This window comes from Temnothorax longispinosus, chromosome 6 (genome assembly GCF_030848805.1).
Source record: "Temnothorax longispinosus isolate EJ_2023e chromosome 6, Tlon_JGU_v1, whole genome shotgun sequence".
Classification (NCBI taxonomy): Eukaryota; Metazoa; Arthropoda; class Insecta; order Hymenoptera; family Formicidae; genus Temnothorax; species Temnothorax longispinosus.
In genome coordinates, this window is record NC_092363.1 from 3,703,163 (window position 1) to 3,720,983 (window position 17,821).

A 17,821-nucleotide genomic window follows, 5' to 3' on the forward strand; every position below is an offset into this window, starting at 1 on the left:
TGGACAGGGGATTAACTCTCTCCCGCGTCTGTATCGCATACCCCGACCGCATACGGGAATTACCGCGCCGAATAAACACGCCCTTAAATTGGCTCGTATGGTTTAATTGTTTCGACGCCTGCGTATATGCCCGCCTTTGATATATCCAAGTATGCCGTACATGTTGATTGTATACCTATCTGTCGGAATTAGCATTAACGTCCGCGAGATACATTTGCTTTCTAATAGAACTTACAGATGCGTATAAAAAATAAAATATATACATATATACACTGTTAAATATATTAAAGGATGAAATATTTAAAGGATTATTTAAACCAATACCTTGAATTGGATAACATTTTATTATTTTTAACTACTACGTATGGAATGGTTAAAAATGGCTCAAATTGCGTATATTTTGTACTTTTTAATTAATAATTACAAATATAATATTACTTATTATTAATGATTATTAATATATTCCATAATATTCCATCTAATAGAGTTTACATATGCGTATAAAAAATTTTAAAAATATATTTAATGTTTCATTACGAGAATTATTGATATAATGTACGAATACATATTAGTAATGATCATTAATATATTTTATAAATTAATAATTATCAGTACATTATATACGAAGAATCGCGATCTCCGTTATCTCTTGTTTTACGACGACAATTGTGCCAGATGTGTACTCTTATTATCTATTAATTAAAGAGATATGATCGTTCAGGGAAGACTATCGTCTTATCGTTCGGACAAGTGATCAAGGTTTGATACGGAATTTTATTGTTGTAAGCTTCGTAGCTAAGACGTCGAAGCTGCTGAACGCTGGCATTGAGCGCGCGGAGAAAAATTGACTTCACGATCACCATCATACGGCCGGTACGATACGACGGTAGTAAACAATTACCTACTACGGCTGCGAAAAACACTCGAGAGAAATACGGCGCGCTCGTATTGTCGTGACGAACGGCCGTATAAAAAAAAAAGAAATAAAATGAAGGAAAGGAAGGCGCTACGGAAACGTATAATGGGCCATACACCGGCGGGAGCATTCATAAGCTCATACAAGCTCCGTATAAAAAATATACATGTAGGTACTAATTATTCCATTATTTGCGCCAGAAATATCTTTGGAAACAATCGAGTAGATGTAATTGTATAACGACCTTTTATTGGTTCTTTTACAATATAATCTTTTTCCTCGCGCTATATTTTTCCATCTCTCGCGTTGTGGCGTTAATTAAAAATTTATAAAAGTGTCGTACAAAAGCTTTGCGGTCAGAGAATAGCCAGCCATTCTAACATCATAAATATCGCCTACGTAACAGAACGGTAAAGCGAATAAATATTTTAACTAAGCGATCGATTTTCCCGGCACGAATGACAATCGGCACTTTAACCGCGATCAGGGACGCCGGGCAAAAATCGGGAGATATGTGGCCCGGGGAGATATGAAGAATCGCCAATGCCGAACGGGGGTGGACCGCGGGCCGGGTCATGCACCCGCGGCGTAAACGCAAAGGGGCATGGGCCGTGCATTATCAATACTATCCCGGTATTCCGGGCAGAGTTACGGCGCAGGACCTATATATACATAACCCAGTCTATTTCCGAGTACAAGGCCTCTGGGAGATGACCGCTCGGTTGGCCCCCAACCTCGTGGAACCGGATGGCTGGCCGCGAACTCCCAGCTCTCGCATCCGGTTGAGCCGGTCTCCTACCGATAAGCCGCTACGTGCCGCTACCAAATTCACCCCGGCATTTTCTATCAGTAACTGCCGAATGAATTTAAGCAAACTGCGTCTCGGTACGGTGCACTTCTAATAACGTGCGCAGAGCAGAGAGGACGCGAATCGATACGTGAAGCGTGTTCGAGCTTGAAACGTTGGAAGCTGGTTGAAGCGACGAAGAGTCGGTTCCGCCAGCGTTAATTAATTTTGGCCTCGGTGTAACTGATTTTTGTCGCTCTCGGGAAATAAAACTAAAATATCGATTTGAAAGAGAGCTGAAAAAGTCGGATATAAATTTAACTTTACCATTTCTCAAATTTTTGCCAAGCGTTTTGTGAAGCTCATTCCATTTTTTACTTATTATCGTTTATCACGGTTTTTAATTAGAGAAAAATTCTTTAGCTTCGAGACGTAATTACAGTAACAGAGGAAAACGGCGAGTTTATCGAATTCTGACGAACTTAATAAAAACAATACAGAATTTTCTACGTAAATAAAATATCAAACTGGAGTAACGCTCTGAAAGCAACACATATAGCTGAGAGACAGCATCCACATCAAACAATCCTGATATTGACACAGCCCTTTCCTGGTTCTTGCACTTTGACGAGCCGGAAGCAGTATACTGGTTGCGCCAAAGGAACGTCCGTCACTGACACGCTACCATATAACAGGATTATCATTGTGTTGTGCGCACGAGAGCAAGCACCGCAGCTCCTGTCGCCCCGAGGTGAAGACGGTGGCGAAAACAAAGGAGGGTTTCGACGCCGAACTTGGGAAGCGGGAGGAAGGCACTATAACCGAGACACATCTTAGTACCTTATAGGAGGAAGAGGGGGACGAGGAGAGAGAGCGAGGTAGGGGGTGGAGAGGGAGAAAGCATTTACTTGCGCCAAACGCAGAATTATTATCGTCGCGAATATCGTCGCAAGCGCGTTTTACGCGATCGTTCGTCCTACAGCCAACTCCTTCGTCTCCCCCTGAGCATGGCAATTACGTCCCGGTGAAGTACGAAAACCGGCGGAATAGCCTATTTGACTGTAGTGGTGGAAACAAGAGGAACCACGAGGCAAACCGAGTGGCGATGAAAAGCGGGCAGGACCGCGCGGAAATGCGCAGGGAGAGAACGGCAAGAGTGCACGAGGGTTATGAAAAAAACCATCGCGCGATTTATATCGCGTACAGATGTGAGCGCAAACGTAGAGGTGAACGTGTCGAGAATTTTTTTTCTGGGTCACGAAAAGGGCAAAACGCGTGGAATACGGCCATGGATCTTTTGATAGCGCAGACGTAACGTATAAAACGCCAATCGTCAAAAACGCTGTCAGTGTGTAAGTTCGCTGAAAAGTAAAATAATTCTCGCTTTATGCATCGCGCAATCGTTTTAAAGGTAGTTTTAGAATTACACGCGTATAAAATAAATTATACGTAAAAAATGAGATATTGTTATTGATTCATATCGATTTTAATCGATTTTAAAGATTTTAATCGAACAGGTGAATTTTTTTCCTTTATTAGTAGGTCATACCTCTTTGGCGCGTGATTTTCAGGCACGACATCCATAAACCCATCGCGACATTAACACGCGCATTGTCGAGTTTCATTATAAATGGATAATCCTTCCGACGCCGGCTGCACTTGGCTGCAATGCGTGCAAACATGTTTACTCTCTCTCACATCGCATAATTTACATTTTAATTACTCACTGCCGAGTCAAGTATCGTGAGTTTATATGATGCACGGCCTAGAATGAATTTCCGGTGGACGAGAATTCGCGAATAGATCCAGCCAGCCAGCTCGCATTTTCTTGACATTTTTCAGAATTGGCGTAATTTCTAATCGCCGTTTGCGATCTATGATTTACAATAGAGATAGAACTTCTATAATAACTTCTGTAATCCAATTTATCAGCGACTAAAAACAATTTAATCCATAGAAATTCGGATATTTACTTTAAATTACATTTTTCACATATTAATATTTGATACTAAAAATCTTCGAAATTTAAAATAAAGTTAAAAAGGCAAAAATATTTTTGTCACAGACTCGATTCGAATATTTCCAAATCCCTTAGAAAATGTTGATATATTAGAATTAGAAGATTAATAATATCTAATAGATACCACCTCGTATCTCGCATCATCTCGAAAAGATGACTGAAACGGGGAGAATAGCGCCTTTTTCAGGACATATACGCGACAGTGCTTCGAAGAAATTACGCGAAATTCCGTGGAAATGGAATTTCATCCGTTCCAATCGAAAGAACCCGTATCCGAGGATCCGTTTTTCTTTCGGGAAAACCACGGCGCAGAACGTGACAAAAGAGGAGGCTCCGCGAGTGATCAGTCGTAAAATTCGCGTCGGGATGACGTTCTCGGCTGAGCTAGCCCGAAATTGTGCGGACGAAATTGCGCATTCGTTGCTACTCGACGAAAGTCAACGACCAACCAGAGGCATTGTTCAGTTGAAACGAGCGATCGGTATTTATGTCCACTTTTTCCTTGTATATTAGGTTATATTTATCCTTCATTTTGTAAAATATTTATTTCACGGTAGAATGAAGGATAAATACAATCTGATATATATACAGTATATATAGAATCTTTCAACCTAGTATATAATTTATATCTATATATATATATATATATATATATATATATCTATTATAGGGAATTCCATTTCCATTTATTATATATAATTACAAGATCATTTATTATATATAATTACAAGTAAATGAGTCTTATTTTCCGGTGCAAAAATATGCCTTTTTATTTCGATCTATTATCGATTTATTATTTATTTCATTTACATAAAGCGCTTTAAAAGTCATAATCAATTTAGGTCACTCGTAATAGACTGCGTTTTCAGCTTGCGCTCACGTTTAGCGTCATGTTCATTGGACTATGATTACCGTAATCCGTTTAGCCTCTCCTATATGATACAGTTATGATGTTGAATATTATATACAATATGATTACATATATTATATATAGAATATACAATTTACGTCTTTCATAATAACTTCGAAAATCGTAGCGAGAGAAAATGAAATAAAACTTGCTCATTTTTAAAACGACTTAAATTTTATATAAAATTAAATCAAATTTAAATTTAAATTAGTTACTTAGGACCGTTTCTCTCTAAAAGTAGTTAAATGTTACCTAACATTAATTGACATTTATGAAAATGCAATTTAACTATTTAATTTTCATTAAATATCCAATTAGAAAATTATCCAATTAGCTTCAAAATGATGAATGCGATTCGGTCACTTCTTGTCACTTCGGTCATTTCTTGCAGTCTTCGTACGCGTACAAAAGAAAGTGCATGATGCATCGAATTATGTGTATAGTTATCATGTACTCGCGAGAGTTGCAGAGGGAAGGCAGACAGCAGCGGCACGATTAGTCGTACTTCCGGCTCCGGGAAATACGAAACTTTGGCGTGCGCGCCAAAGTTCGTGTAGTTCGTGCTCGCGGCGGCACTAATGGAATGGTATTTACAAACGCGAACAAACACTCCTATCAATTACAAAACGATTCTCGTCCTGCAGGCGCCCAAAGCGTCTACCGGCTCTGCAGGACGATTCCCGTCGTCGCGACGTCGTACGACGCCGTCCTCTTCGCATCCTCTCCGCCTCAACTGTCCTGAACTTTTGATCACCCGCATCCCCGTGCAATCTAGAGGACGATCTCGTGATCGCCCGTCCCTTTCTCCGTCCCCTTCTGCCCCCCTCCCCCCTCCCCGTCAGACTCCGCAAATATTTGACACTCAAAATCCAATGAGGAAAAAGACGGCGAAGTTACGATCCGCGCGAATCACGAGGAGACGATTCTGTCGTTGTGAAATCAAATCGCAAGAAGGTGGATGCGGTAAATTAATGTGGAAGAGTGAAGAAGACTCGGGAAGAATCCGACGTGCACGATTGCAGGGAGCAGGTGCTATCCGTAGAAAATAAGTCACAGTTGGAAAATGGATTACGAAGATAGATTAAAGCATTTTTTTTGCTTATATCATTTTCCGTACCCAGCTGTTAAGGGAAAAATACTTTCTTCTCCACTACAATGTACAATTATGCAATGTACGTTGTGAAAAGTACCCGTAACTCATGTCATAAGCTGCCAGAGAAATGCTTTACCATCTATTAAAAAAGCAAACGAAAATATAACATATGTTATAGCAGCCCAAAAATGATACAAAAAACTTGGAGTTGCAGAATTTGATTCATACACATATTAAAACGTAATGCGGTTGTAACGCAAAATTTATTTATAATGTGACAATTATTGTACTTTCAAATGAAAAGTATTTTAAGTAAAACTTTAAAAATAATTAAATTTGGAGCATATAACAATAACCATATTTTCGCGATTGTGTTAAAAATTGATATTTTCTGGGAAATGCCTCGAGTTGAAAACGTGTCTGGAAAAAAATAATTTGAAAAAAGTAAGCAGAGAAATAATTGTTTTCTAAATGAAAAATAAAGAAAATTGAAATTAATTTTTTTATTGGTGTTGCAGAGTCGTTGGAGTTTTTTCACTTGTTAAAATTAAATTAGTATACATTGTAATAATTACAATATCAATTAATTATTGATGTAATATATACGTATACATATATACATTTATTATTTATTAATATTAATTGCAATAATTGAATATTGCTTTATCATTTTCCTTTCTAGATAGAACGAACGCATAATTTGATTACAAATGCATGCATATCTATAATAGATGCGATTGCATATATTTATGTATGTGTTTATTCTTGAAAATAGTTGTTATTTAGAAAGGTGTGAAGGCATCTATAAGTTGAGTGTATTTCCTACTATATATGAACGCTAACGGCAACACAGTGCGAAAATATATTTCGATTAAGAAGACGCGGTGAGATAGCACGCACGTGCTTCGCCCCGGATCGCGTATATAGAAGGACAACTTCTCTCCCGAGACGTGAAGTACCAAGTTTCGTGACTGCTATCGCTACTGCGACTTCAAAAAGTTCCGTCGGGTGTCCGCGTCAGATCTCCAAAATTTCCGACGATCCGACGGTGCCATGCAAGTTTAACGCACGCCGAAGTCAACCCGGAGCGGCTGTTGATAGCGCGCGGGGAACCGACATCACGTCGACGACGAATAACGAGGTGTCGTATTATGCTGCGACTTCGCCTTTACCATTCTTCATCATCTGACGTCGAAGGGCGTCGCCTATCGGAATCCTTAACTGACATCGCCAAGATATTACCGCTAACAACCGTGTTGAAAGCTTCGTGCATTTTACAGTGAATTATCAGTTTTGCTAGCTCTTATTGAATGTTATTGTATTGTGCATAAATGAATTTTTTATGAATGTAATGAGGAAAATTATATTTGATATGCGGAAATGATTATTGCAAAAATATAGCATCTTCTACGTAAGTTGTCGTTCTCGTTTATAAAAGGAACAAGTGAACAAAGTGAGGAGTTTTAGAAAATCGTTAAATTTCACTTTATTCGCGATATTTTATAAAAATCCGAGATTGATTGCAATGCTACTGAAATGCGCCGTGAATTGAGAAAAAAGTAGCGTATGCAGCCCCGTTGTATGTACCGTTAGCAATCAGGAACAGTCGCTAGCAAACAAAAACTTGCTCAAACAATGCACGCAGTATATGTCGAAACATCAGCTTGACATTCCATTTCGATCTCGGCGGTTCTACCGAGAAAGGTACAATTGATGAACGGCAATTTCCAAATGGACACAGCTTTTTCGCGAAGTTTGCACTATTCATGTCTATATCTGACAGAGAGCGAAGAGAGAACATTGAAAATACGCGTGAAATTTTATTAAAGTGAAAGATTACGCGAGACTATACCTCTCGACTGATCGCGCTTAAAATTTAATCAAGGTAAGATACGTGTCCGTAAGAAAGTTGTGCACGCACGCGCGCATTGTAGAAAATCCTAATCCGGTTGCATAATCCGGCGATTATCTATGGGGATTGCTCCTACTGACAGATTCCCACCGGCATCCGTATCCGTAAACCTTCCTTCCGTATCCGGACGAAGTTTCGGCAGACATCCAAGCCGGTAGGGGCGGCGCGGGCGGGGGAAGGCGCCATCAGCAAAATGTTCCCTCTAATTGAAAACGGACCTATTCCACCGACGCTCATACCCGGCGCCGAAAGCTGCCGTTAGATTGCACGAGATTAGTTCAGATTATTCAAGATCAGACGGGATTAGAGTCGTCCCCGTATTAGGCGACGTTAGATAGGAACACCGGCTACCGGTGTTACCCGTTAGCGACCCGTTCGCTTAACGTTATACGGCTATTTCGCTTACCGTGTGCTGCTACCGGGATCTCTTAATTACTTAAAAACTGCGATTGCAACAACATCAAGTTAACAACCCGTTTGTTCCTACACTTTCATCATTCTCGACGAGATACTCTCGATACTTTAAAAATTGCTGACAGATATAACGTTAATGCAACGCGCAAACTATTGTAACGAATTTTAAACTTCTCGAGTCAGAACTGGACAACTGGAATTCTATCTGCCAGCGAGCGAGAATTTTCGCTTCTTCGAGATGGAACTTAGCGAGTCGCGAGGATGGTGCAATCTGTGCGCCCGGAACTTGTCCTCGGAACCGGCAACGAAAAATTCGCGACAGTGCCGATAAGCGAATTTAACCAAGCGTCAAACATCTGACGGGGCGAAATAGAATTGAATCGTGAGAGCGCTTGAAGACGAGTTTCGCTCTCCCGAGCGCGTGACGTTCCTTCCATACGTTCTCTCGGAGATTCTTTTCACTTATCTGTCATTTCCTCCGATTGTCAATTCATTGCTCTACGTAGAGCGCATTTAATACTAATAGATCTGTAATTAAATGTTAAATAATTTCTTTCTTAATTATGTAAATGAAACATAACGCCGTATTCTGGAAACTAATTTCATATCAGTATTCTAAGATTAATATTACTCGGCAACACAGATAAATTGCGTGAACGGCTTTCGGTGATGAATTAATCAGGCATAACACCGAATGCAACGAAAAATCTATTTACGCTCCACCACTTCGCCACCATCCTGCAAAATGGTTTAATCTTAAAACCGCTAGTCTTCTGAGCAGCAGCAGGTCGACACGCAAACCGTTTCAAAACTCCATTTTAATATCCCCGTTACATTCCTCGGTAGCTTTTTCTCTCACGGGGCGACTCTTTTTTGCGTACCTTTTCGAGCCTCTTTGAGGGGTCTAATAGAAAAATCCAGACGCGGATAAGAGAGAAACGGCATGGCGGAGGAGGGAAAAAAGTTACCAAGTCGACTACGACAAGAAAAACGGGAGACGAGGAGTCGAGAGAGTGAATCTAATAATTCAGTCAGGTACAGGGGTAGGTGGGTGTATCGCGTAATATCTACCTATACGACGCGCACCTATATGGTATCGCATCTACAGGTACACATACACGCGTCCTATCTGCCGTTCTGTCTGCATCCTTCGTGCCCCGCGGCGAATCCCTTTCGCGCACACATCATCCAACATCCCCTTTTTCCCTCAGACTCGTGCAAACTGGCAGAGAACTAGCTAAATAGCCGGCAACGTGTAGAAAATTAAGCCATTCTCGAAACGAGTCGGCGGTATGAAAAGTGTAAGGGGCCGTCGCTGCTTAAGTAAAACTATTACATTGTCTAACTAAGCTGTTATAATGTGAAAACGTAGCGGCGAAAAAAGCGTTTTAAACGCTAAATGTAAGTGCAAACCATTGTACAAAGATACACATATATCTACACTAACATTAAAAATAATAATTAAAAAAAGCATTTATCTCAAGAAGACATGTGTTAAAAAATTAAACCATTCCCGAACCAAGTCGACGACATGAAAATTGTAAGGGAAATCATCGCTCCTTAAGTAAAACTGTTACGTTGCGTAATTACTGTCGTAGTATAAAAACGCAGCGGAGAAGGAAACGTTTTAAACGCTAAATACAAGTGCAAACCATCACATAAAGATACACATATATCTACATTAACATTTAAAATAGTAATTAAAAAAAAGTTTATCTCAAGAAGGTATGTGTTAGAAAATTAAGCCATCTCGAACCGAATCAGTGCGCCGCGGCGGCATGAAAAGTAAGAGATCGTCGCTGCTTATAAGTATGACTATTATGTCGCTTAAGTTGTCGTTATATGAAAACCCAATGGAAAAAGAACAAATAGAAAATATTAAATGCAACTTTGTATTGAAATGTTAATTAAATCTTACATAACGTTAAGCAAGCCGTACTCAAAGTCCATTTTTTCTTTGTTTCTTATTAATTATTTAAATGCAAACGGTTGTATAAGACATACATGTATCTACATTAACATTTTAAATAATAATGGAAAGTTTATCTCAATAAAATGTGTATTAGAACAGAAAATAAAATCTTTATTTCGATAGCGAGACGCGAATAATAAATTTCAGATGATAGACAATTATTCTTATCTTTTGTCGTTTCGTTTTGCGAGAAGCGATCTCGTCTCTTCATCAGCCAAACTGAATATTCTCTTCAAATTCTAATCACCATGATCACTATTACGCAATTAGAGATGCGCTTCTGCGTTCTTATGATTATTAATGAGCATATACATATACCCGTATATACGGCGTTGAATATACAACGAGAGCTTTAACATTTGCGCCGGAATATATTATACTTAAACCGTGGTGTGCGACGCGTGCTCTTTCAAGAAATTCGTCCCAGGATTAACGATACACACAAGTGGCGAGGTATATACGCGAGGATACGTTGATAATATAGCGCATGCGGTGTGGTAGAATCTCCTTCTTCCTTGCGTTCGGCGCGCTGCGAAGTAAGTAAATCCGCATTTTTTCCCTTTAAAGGACTTCCGCTCTCTCATGCACGGTAATCCTTTACAACAGCAAGGATAGCGCGTACGTTGGTCCAACAAGAAGCGATAACGACGATAACAGCGACGACGACGACGACGACGACGACTACGACTACGACTATGGATTCTCGCGCGCATCCTTCCCGATCTTCCATAACGAGATACGATAGTCGTAAACAAACTTTACTAAACCGAAACGATCGCGGGGAAAGCCGGGAAAATGGTTTATATCTCGAGCGTAAACGTTAAGTTACGTCACCGAGTGCATAGACGTAACTGCGACTACGAAAACTCTCCTGACGTGCGAAAAACTGTCAGGAGGAAAGATTTCGTGATATACGTAATGCTTTCCCTCGCATCAAAATGGCCTCACAAATACGATTATAGAAATCGAGAATAAATAATCTCCGCGGAAGTCATATGCGCCCAAAGCAAGCCACGGAATCGTTTATCTCTATGTACACAAGATGTGTCAGAAAGTCCGACTAACATTTTAGAGATAGAGCTGACAAAGCTCGAGCATTTATTTGTAAAAATATTATAGAAAGCTAATAATTTTCAAGTTGAAGGCTATCAGCAATGAACAACTCTGAGAAAATAAAACTTTAACTCGCAATAGGTTTTAATTAAGGTATCTCCTTTCTCTCTCTTTTCTCTAATATTAAAATTTTTAGAGAATTATGTCGTCTTTCGATATTTTTATTATGAAAAAATCGACTCCAGATCCGTCGAAGAATCTATCCCCGAAGATATTCGCGCATTTTTATAGCTTCCTTATGTATTAAACGCGCACGTGTTCTCGATATCTCTTCACGGTATACTCGAAAGTCTCATGCACTCGAAGCCGACACCTATGACACGCGATGCAACTGCGGTAACACGATAAAATGTACCTACGCGCCGCAACCTGGCGCCATAGAGCCGCGTCGGAATGTACCCTGAAATCGCCCGATCGTTAGCATTTTCATCCCACACACTCGGTGAAGTTTTACTATATATAGATACTTTTTATTGTCAGCTATTGTATCCGCTATTCGAGTTAACTGCCGAACGTTCAGAACGTTCACGGGATTGTTCCAGATAACCGTAAAAAAAAAACTGACGCGTTTTAGCTCGCAAACCGCAATAGCGCCATACTTAATCGGATTATTTGCGTAGAGGATATAGCTCCTTGGGATTAGGGGATGAACGAGAGAGTCAAATGTTGTCTTACGGAACAACACCGCATAATACGAGAGCGGTGCTATTGTCTTCGAGACATCACATGTTGATGTGTGAAAAACGAGATTTCGTATTCATCTCGTAATACAATTTCCTTTTAAGCCGAAAAGCCGAAAAGAAGTTTTGATATAAATAAAAGTTACTTCTTCCATTATCTAATTTTTTTATACCGAAGAAAAAATATATAGAGGGAAAATATGTTACAAATAATTAAATAACAGAAATGCTTGACAGAATGTAATAAAATAGAAAACAAAATTTATTTGCCTGTAATATTAGCTTAATTACTTTGCCTGTAATAAAATAGCTCAATCAATTATTTGATATATTCAGATTTCATGGAATATTATTATCTCGTGAAGCATCGATATAAAAAAGTAGGATTTTAAAATTATCTTTCGATTAGTTTAAAAGTACATTATATATTACGTTTCTCATCACCGAATTCATCGTAACGACCAGAAAGACAACAGTATATAGTTTTATAATTCTCTTATATTTTATTATTTCACAACACCATCTATACACTATATTTTATACATCTATCAGTAAAAACATTACAATATAAAGATAACTCTGTGTCTTAAATTAAACGTTGACATTTCGACTCTTAACTGACATCGGCAGTTTCATCTTGTAGTTTTAAAAGTTAAAATACATTTAAAAAAATCTTATACACTTGAAATATATATATTTTATTTATATTTATATAAATTATATATATTCCTATTTATACGTTTTTATTGCAAGCTTTCTTAAGCATGAACAATAACATAAAATTTTATTTAAGTCGTTATTAGAACAAAAATCTGAAAAAAGCATATACCATGTCAGTTAAAAGAGTGAATGAGAGCATGTTATCTAAGGATCAATCGGATAAAACGTTGTCAACGGTGATATTTATTGAGCAATCGTTGTCGCTGTTGAGCTTACACAACGCGCGAGCAAATGGAGACCACATCCGCGCATACGTGCCTGCAAATCTCGTGACATCTCGTCCAACATAATTAATCCTGTAAGTTCGTAACGTAAAGCAAATATGGCGATATTAAGGTAAAGACATAGCGCGCATCCTGCGAAGCGGCTTGATTATATTGCTAAATGAAACGCGTGCATTACGCCTCGGGATGTCACACGTATATCGTCGATCCTTTGACTCGTTGGGCGCGATGCGTTTCGACGATGTAAAATTATTACTTTCCATTCACTCCATATTTGCTATTCTCCACTCGATTATACACGGTAGTATCTCAAATTCTTTTTATTTCCCGTTATCTACAAATTATTTCAAGTCGACTTAATTACGTGAAAGTGTCTAGTCTAATCGTACCTTAAATTAAAATTCGGCCAAAGTATTACCTTCTGAAAATTTTTATTGTCTATTTTCATCCTAATCTTCAATTCATAAAGTTTTCTAAACCGTAAAAATTCTATAATTAAAAGATTATTGGTGCTAGTTTTTGTTAGGAAAAGAAATTACTTAGGAAAGAAATAACTTGGATATTAGATAAAGAATCCATCGATCGAGAAGGAACTGCGACTTGAGACATCTCATACATAAATTACAATTCGCGTCTTCCTTCTCTCAATACAAATCCGAAACGATACGCCACGGTGATAGTTTATGCCATTTGTTTATTTTACGTTCGGGGTGCTACGCCAGTAGCGTCAAGCGGAGTATCGATTTTGGATTTAAACGCCACCCTCTTAAGCCCCAGACAGCTAACGAGGTACGCTCACTTAAGATCCCCTGCCCTCGTTTTCCTGCTCGTCGTGCGCGAGTACGTGCCGCGAAACTCACGACGAGATATTTATTCCGCGATCCCCGCATGGCGGGTCTCTGATGACTTTGGGAAATCGTGAGTGGAAGTAACAAGAGCTCTCGCGGTTGATTCCGTCTAGCCGAATCGCTGAACCGGAAGGTTCGATAAGTAGCGCGAATCCGCCGATCGCGGTTACTCGATCTGGCATCTGTTCTCTCGAGCATACCGGAGCACTCCATCGTTGCGCTTAATACGGTTTCACTATTGTTCCCGCTCCGAAGGATAAGATCGACCAGCCTTCGGCAAAAAATTTCTATCCATTCTGCGTAAACGTGCTTTAGAATATTCGAATGTATTAATACTTCTTAAATTTATATAACATATAAATGGAATATCATTAAATAGAAAAGTGATTCCTTAAGTCAGATTTATATAAAATTAAGTGTAAAGCTGAGAGAGAAAAATTACAAGATCTATATGATACACTGTAACGTTACATGAAATAATAGTAGAAGATAAAGAAAGAAACGTTAGACGGGCGAATTCTTCGTTGACTTGTTCGATCATGTGTGAAACATTTCGAATCTATTAACTACATTACGTGATGAGCACTGACAGTAGTCAGAGGCCTAATTCTACTCTGGGTACCTCGATGTTGAGCCTAAGGACGAACGTGAACGACGGAGGAGTCTCAAGTCAATGAGACCCCTCGATGAGCCTTGCGTCAGTTAGTGTTCTTCATCATTTTCAACGGATCTCGCATGTAACGAGCGAACACCTCCTTCTTGAACGTCTCGAATTGCTTTCTGTTGGCACTGTTTTGACGCTCGCGCCAAGCGGGCCTGGTCTTCCTGGTCTGCAGTCCCCAGTGGACCGTAAATACCGGCGATAGCACCTTGAACTGATAACCCGTCACGTACATCTCGTAAACCTGCAAGAAAAACGAGCGGCCCGGTGTTACACGAGACAAATTTACCGTCTGAAATAAAATTAACGTTGAAAATTGAAATATATATATCGCACCGAGAGAGAACCGAACGCGGTTTAATCGATCGTCCACGTTTAGACATTAGTCGACTTAATTTATCCGTTGTCCAATTACATCTCGACCGAAAGCAACATTGGGAAAACAAGAATTCGTCATGTGGTCGTGGAGCTGCGAGGTGTGTGCGGTGGCGGGATTCGTTCGCCAATCCAGTTTCCTATATATACGGGCGAGACCCGCGCGTTCCGGAACAGCCGTGCAACAACGGAGAAATTCTGCGTCGATCTGCGGCAACTGCGGGCGGAGGAGACGAACGGCGGAACGAGTGCGCCCGGATTCTTTACGAGCCCGCTTCGAGCTTCGAAGCCCCGAGTGTTTCTGGGTTCGAAACTCCGACGGGCGGAGATTCCGCCGTCGCCGCCGCGCGCGCGACGTAATAAACGCGGAGCGTCTACGTAAAGCCGCCGTGCACCTGCCGCGCATCTGCGTGCGCGTGCATGTGTGCGAAACGAGCGACATGCATGCCCGTCATTCCTGTGGCATACGACCCGGGCCGGGGGAATGACGTTTAGGTCGGCGCAAACGACAATCTTAATACGAGCACGTGTCGCAATGCGTCTCGCCTGTGAATATGTGCGCGAGAATACTCGGTGATATATCGGTATTGTCTCTTATAAGGGACGTTCGATAGTAGAGACACGTTTGATGAACGGGGCATTATTACCTGTCGAGAACCGAGATGGCTCTGCTTTATCCAAAATATCGATTTAGTGTGCAAGAATGCACAATCGCGAATAAATAAAATCACATTATCCTCTGATTAATTTTACACGATCTTTAATATCTTTCATCACAATTTTTCTGAAAAATCTTTCATCAAAGTTTCTGAAAATAAGAGAAAAGCTGAAGCAGTCAAATTATTAGAGGAGAAATTATTACTTTAGTAAGGGAATTGGTTTATATAAAGTCGTATAACAAATGCTAGAGCTACGCGCGCATAAAAAGTGATAGAACTTTGGCACGATAGGTAGATGTGGCATTGTGTCGAGACTTATTTCGTCCAAATAGATCTTTACGACGTATCAGACACCGACGAGTCGTACGACCGGCGAACGTATTTCCGCGAAAGTATGACATTGCGAGATTTCCGGATGAGCGCGAGTCCCGCGCCAAACTTTCGAACGTGCGTTCCATTTCGACGGAAGTGGCTTTCGGAACATGCCGCTGATATTCGTCCGGATAGTGACATCTTCGCGGGAAGCCCTGTGTTTCCGACAGCGTAAGCAGCGCGACAGCAAGGAGAAAAGCGAATGGCGTCGTAATCTCGCCCTCCTCGGTTTGCCATCCGGGACAAGCCAGACAGACCTAACGGACGAGATCCGGTCCGCCCGTTCTCCTCCGGTCTGAATACGTCTTCGTGAATAATCGCACGTAACAATGTACGGCGAATATGTCTGTGTATGTTCTGTTCACCCAACCGAAATGCATCCTCGTCGGAAACGATTGACCTCGTATCAAGTGACCGACCCTTCTCCGCCTCCCAATTTAACGCGCAACGACGCATCTTGCTGTCGAGAGCTACGTACGGCACAAGTACCGTAAAGTCGCTTCGATTTGCTTTCTTATTTTATGTTGACAGATATTACTCTAAGAACTATACTCGGTGCTTATTATAAAATAATGAATCATGATTATTTATAAGATTCTACCTGCTAAGATTCTACTTTTTATATTTACTTCAATTAACTAGTTAATAATTTCACAGTTTTTTTTATCTATAGAGATCTAATAATAATAGAAGAGATGTATAAGAATGTCGAATTATTAATATCGTTATCAATATCAATATCATTATTCATTGTAAGTACAAAACGATCAAAGTATATTACGTTTGTTATAGGTATATTATGTCGAACGTACTAATATCATTATTCATCGTGAGTACAAAGCGATCACAATATATCACGTTAATTCAAAGAGGCAGAATGTACAGCGGACTTAGCACTAAATTAGATCCTCATCGCATTAGAAACTAAATGACAGATCAAAATTGGAACACATTGAGCGGATGACAAATAATGGTATTAATTGGATAATAATAGGACAGACTAAGCGGGGATATTGTTAGTTAACGCGACGAAGCAGTAACCCACGAGGATAGCAGTGCACGCGGATTACATCGTCGGATGAAATTGATAGACAGAATCTAATCTGCCGTGTTCTAGATCTTGGAGACGTGGCTCCGTGAATAATTATACGTAACGACGGCGCGACATGCGTGTGACAGGCGTCGCGACGCCCCGGGATTGTCTCCGCAGTACGTGTCGCAATGGATGCACACAATTCGTCACGTTACTACAGTGCTGACACTGCCAAAACATATACGCCGCCGCGCGCCGTCGCGCGATTGGCGGGACCGATTCTCATTTATAACCCCCATCGATTTCCTTCCTTGCTCGAGTCCGGTCCCGTCACAATTGCCATGAAAGCTTCTAACGTGATACGCCGCGAACCTGACAAAAGGGTGACGGAACGCTCGTGTAACGTAACGAGGTAGTGCGTAACGAGAATCGAAATTGTATTCTCGGAAACATTTCGAATGATTAATATTAATGAGTAATTATCAATCGTTCCGCCTGTTGATGAGAATTTTACTGTAGGAATATAATTATAACAAATATGATTGGAATAATGTGTAAAAATAATGTTTTTTCGATAAAAGATACATACGAGAACAATATACGTTTAAGGATGGAAATTCCACCGAGGTACGACAGCGTAATAATGGCGAGAAAAAATTTCGAGATAAAAACGTAATTAGGGCGCCACGTTTTCAAGAGCACGCGATTTGAATGAGAAATGATACAAGTCTGATCCGTGATGGTTTCAACACGGAATGCATGACATTCCCGCATGAATTATACGACTAACAAGCTAGCGCAGCCCAGCGCGCGGTGGACACCGCTGCATAATTATCCGTCTTAATTGGACAGATAATAAATTCCTTTCAGTTTCGCGCGCAGATCACATTCTTGCGGAGGCGGCTAAAGTGCACATCTCGCGCAAACCCCGAGTTGCGGAGAGAGAGAGAGAGAGGACGGCCAACTGTTTGTCGAGGGTTTCCCGGGGAACAGATTGCATTAAACAACACGGGCAGGCTGACGTATCTTCTTAATTAACAAACCCCGCGGCCTCACATTCGTTACAGAGTCGCGGGACGTAATGATGTTTGCTGAACTTATGCGCGCCATGA

The 17,821-nt window shown here is 40.4% G+C and overlaps 1 protein-coding gene across 2 annotated transcripts in view; it reads right to left on the reverse strand.

The window, feature by feature from the left end:
* Positions 1–17,821, reverse strand: part of LOC139814305 (beta-1,4-glucuronyltransferase 1) — a 56,109-nt gene that overhangs the window by 11,915 nt on the left and 26,373 nt on the right. The window contains exon 4 of one of the 2 annotated variants that reach the window (XM_071780479.1): positions 12,298–14,514. The exons of the other annotated variant lie outside the window; for it this stretch is intronic. Within the exon in view, the coding sequence (XP_071636580.1) occupies positions 14,308–14,514 (207 nt within the window). The 3' untranslated portion in view covers positions 12,298–14,307. Of the gene's footprint in view, positions 1–12,297; positions 14,515–17,821 lie in introns of those variants that run through there. 2 annotated transcript variants of the gene reach the window in all.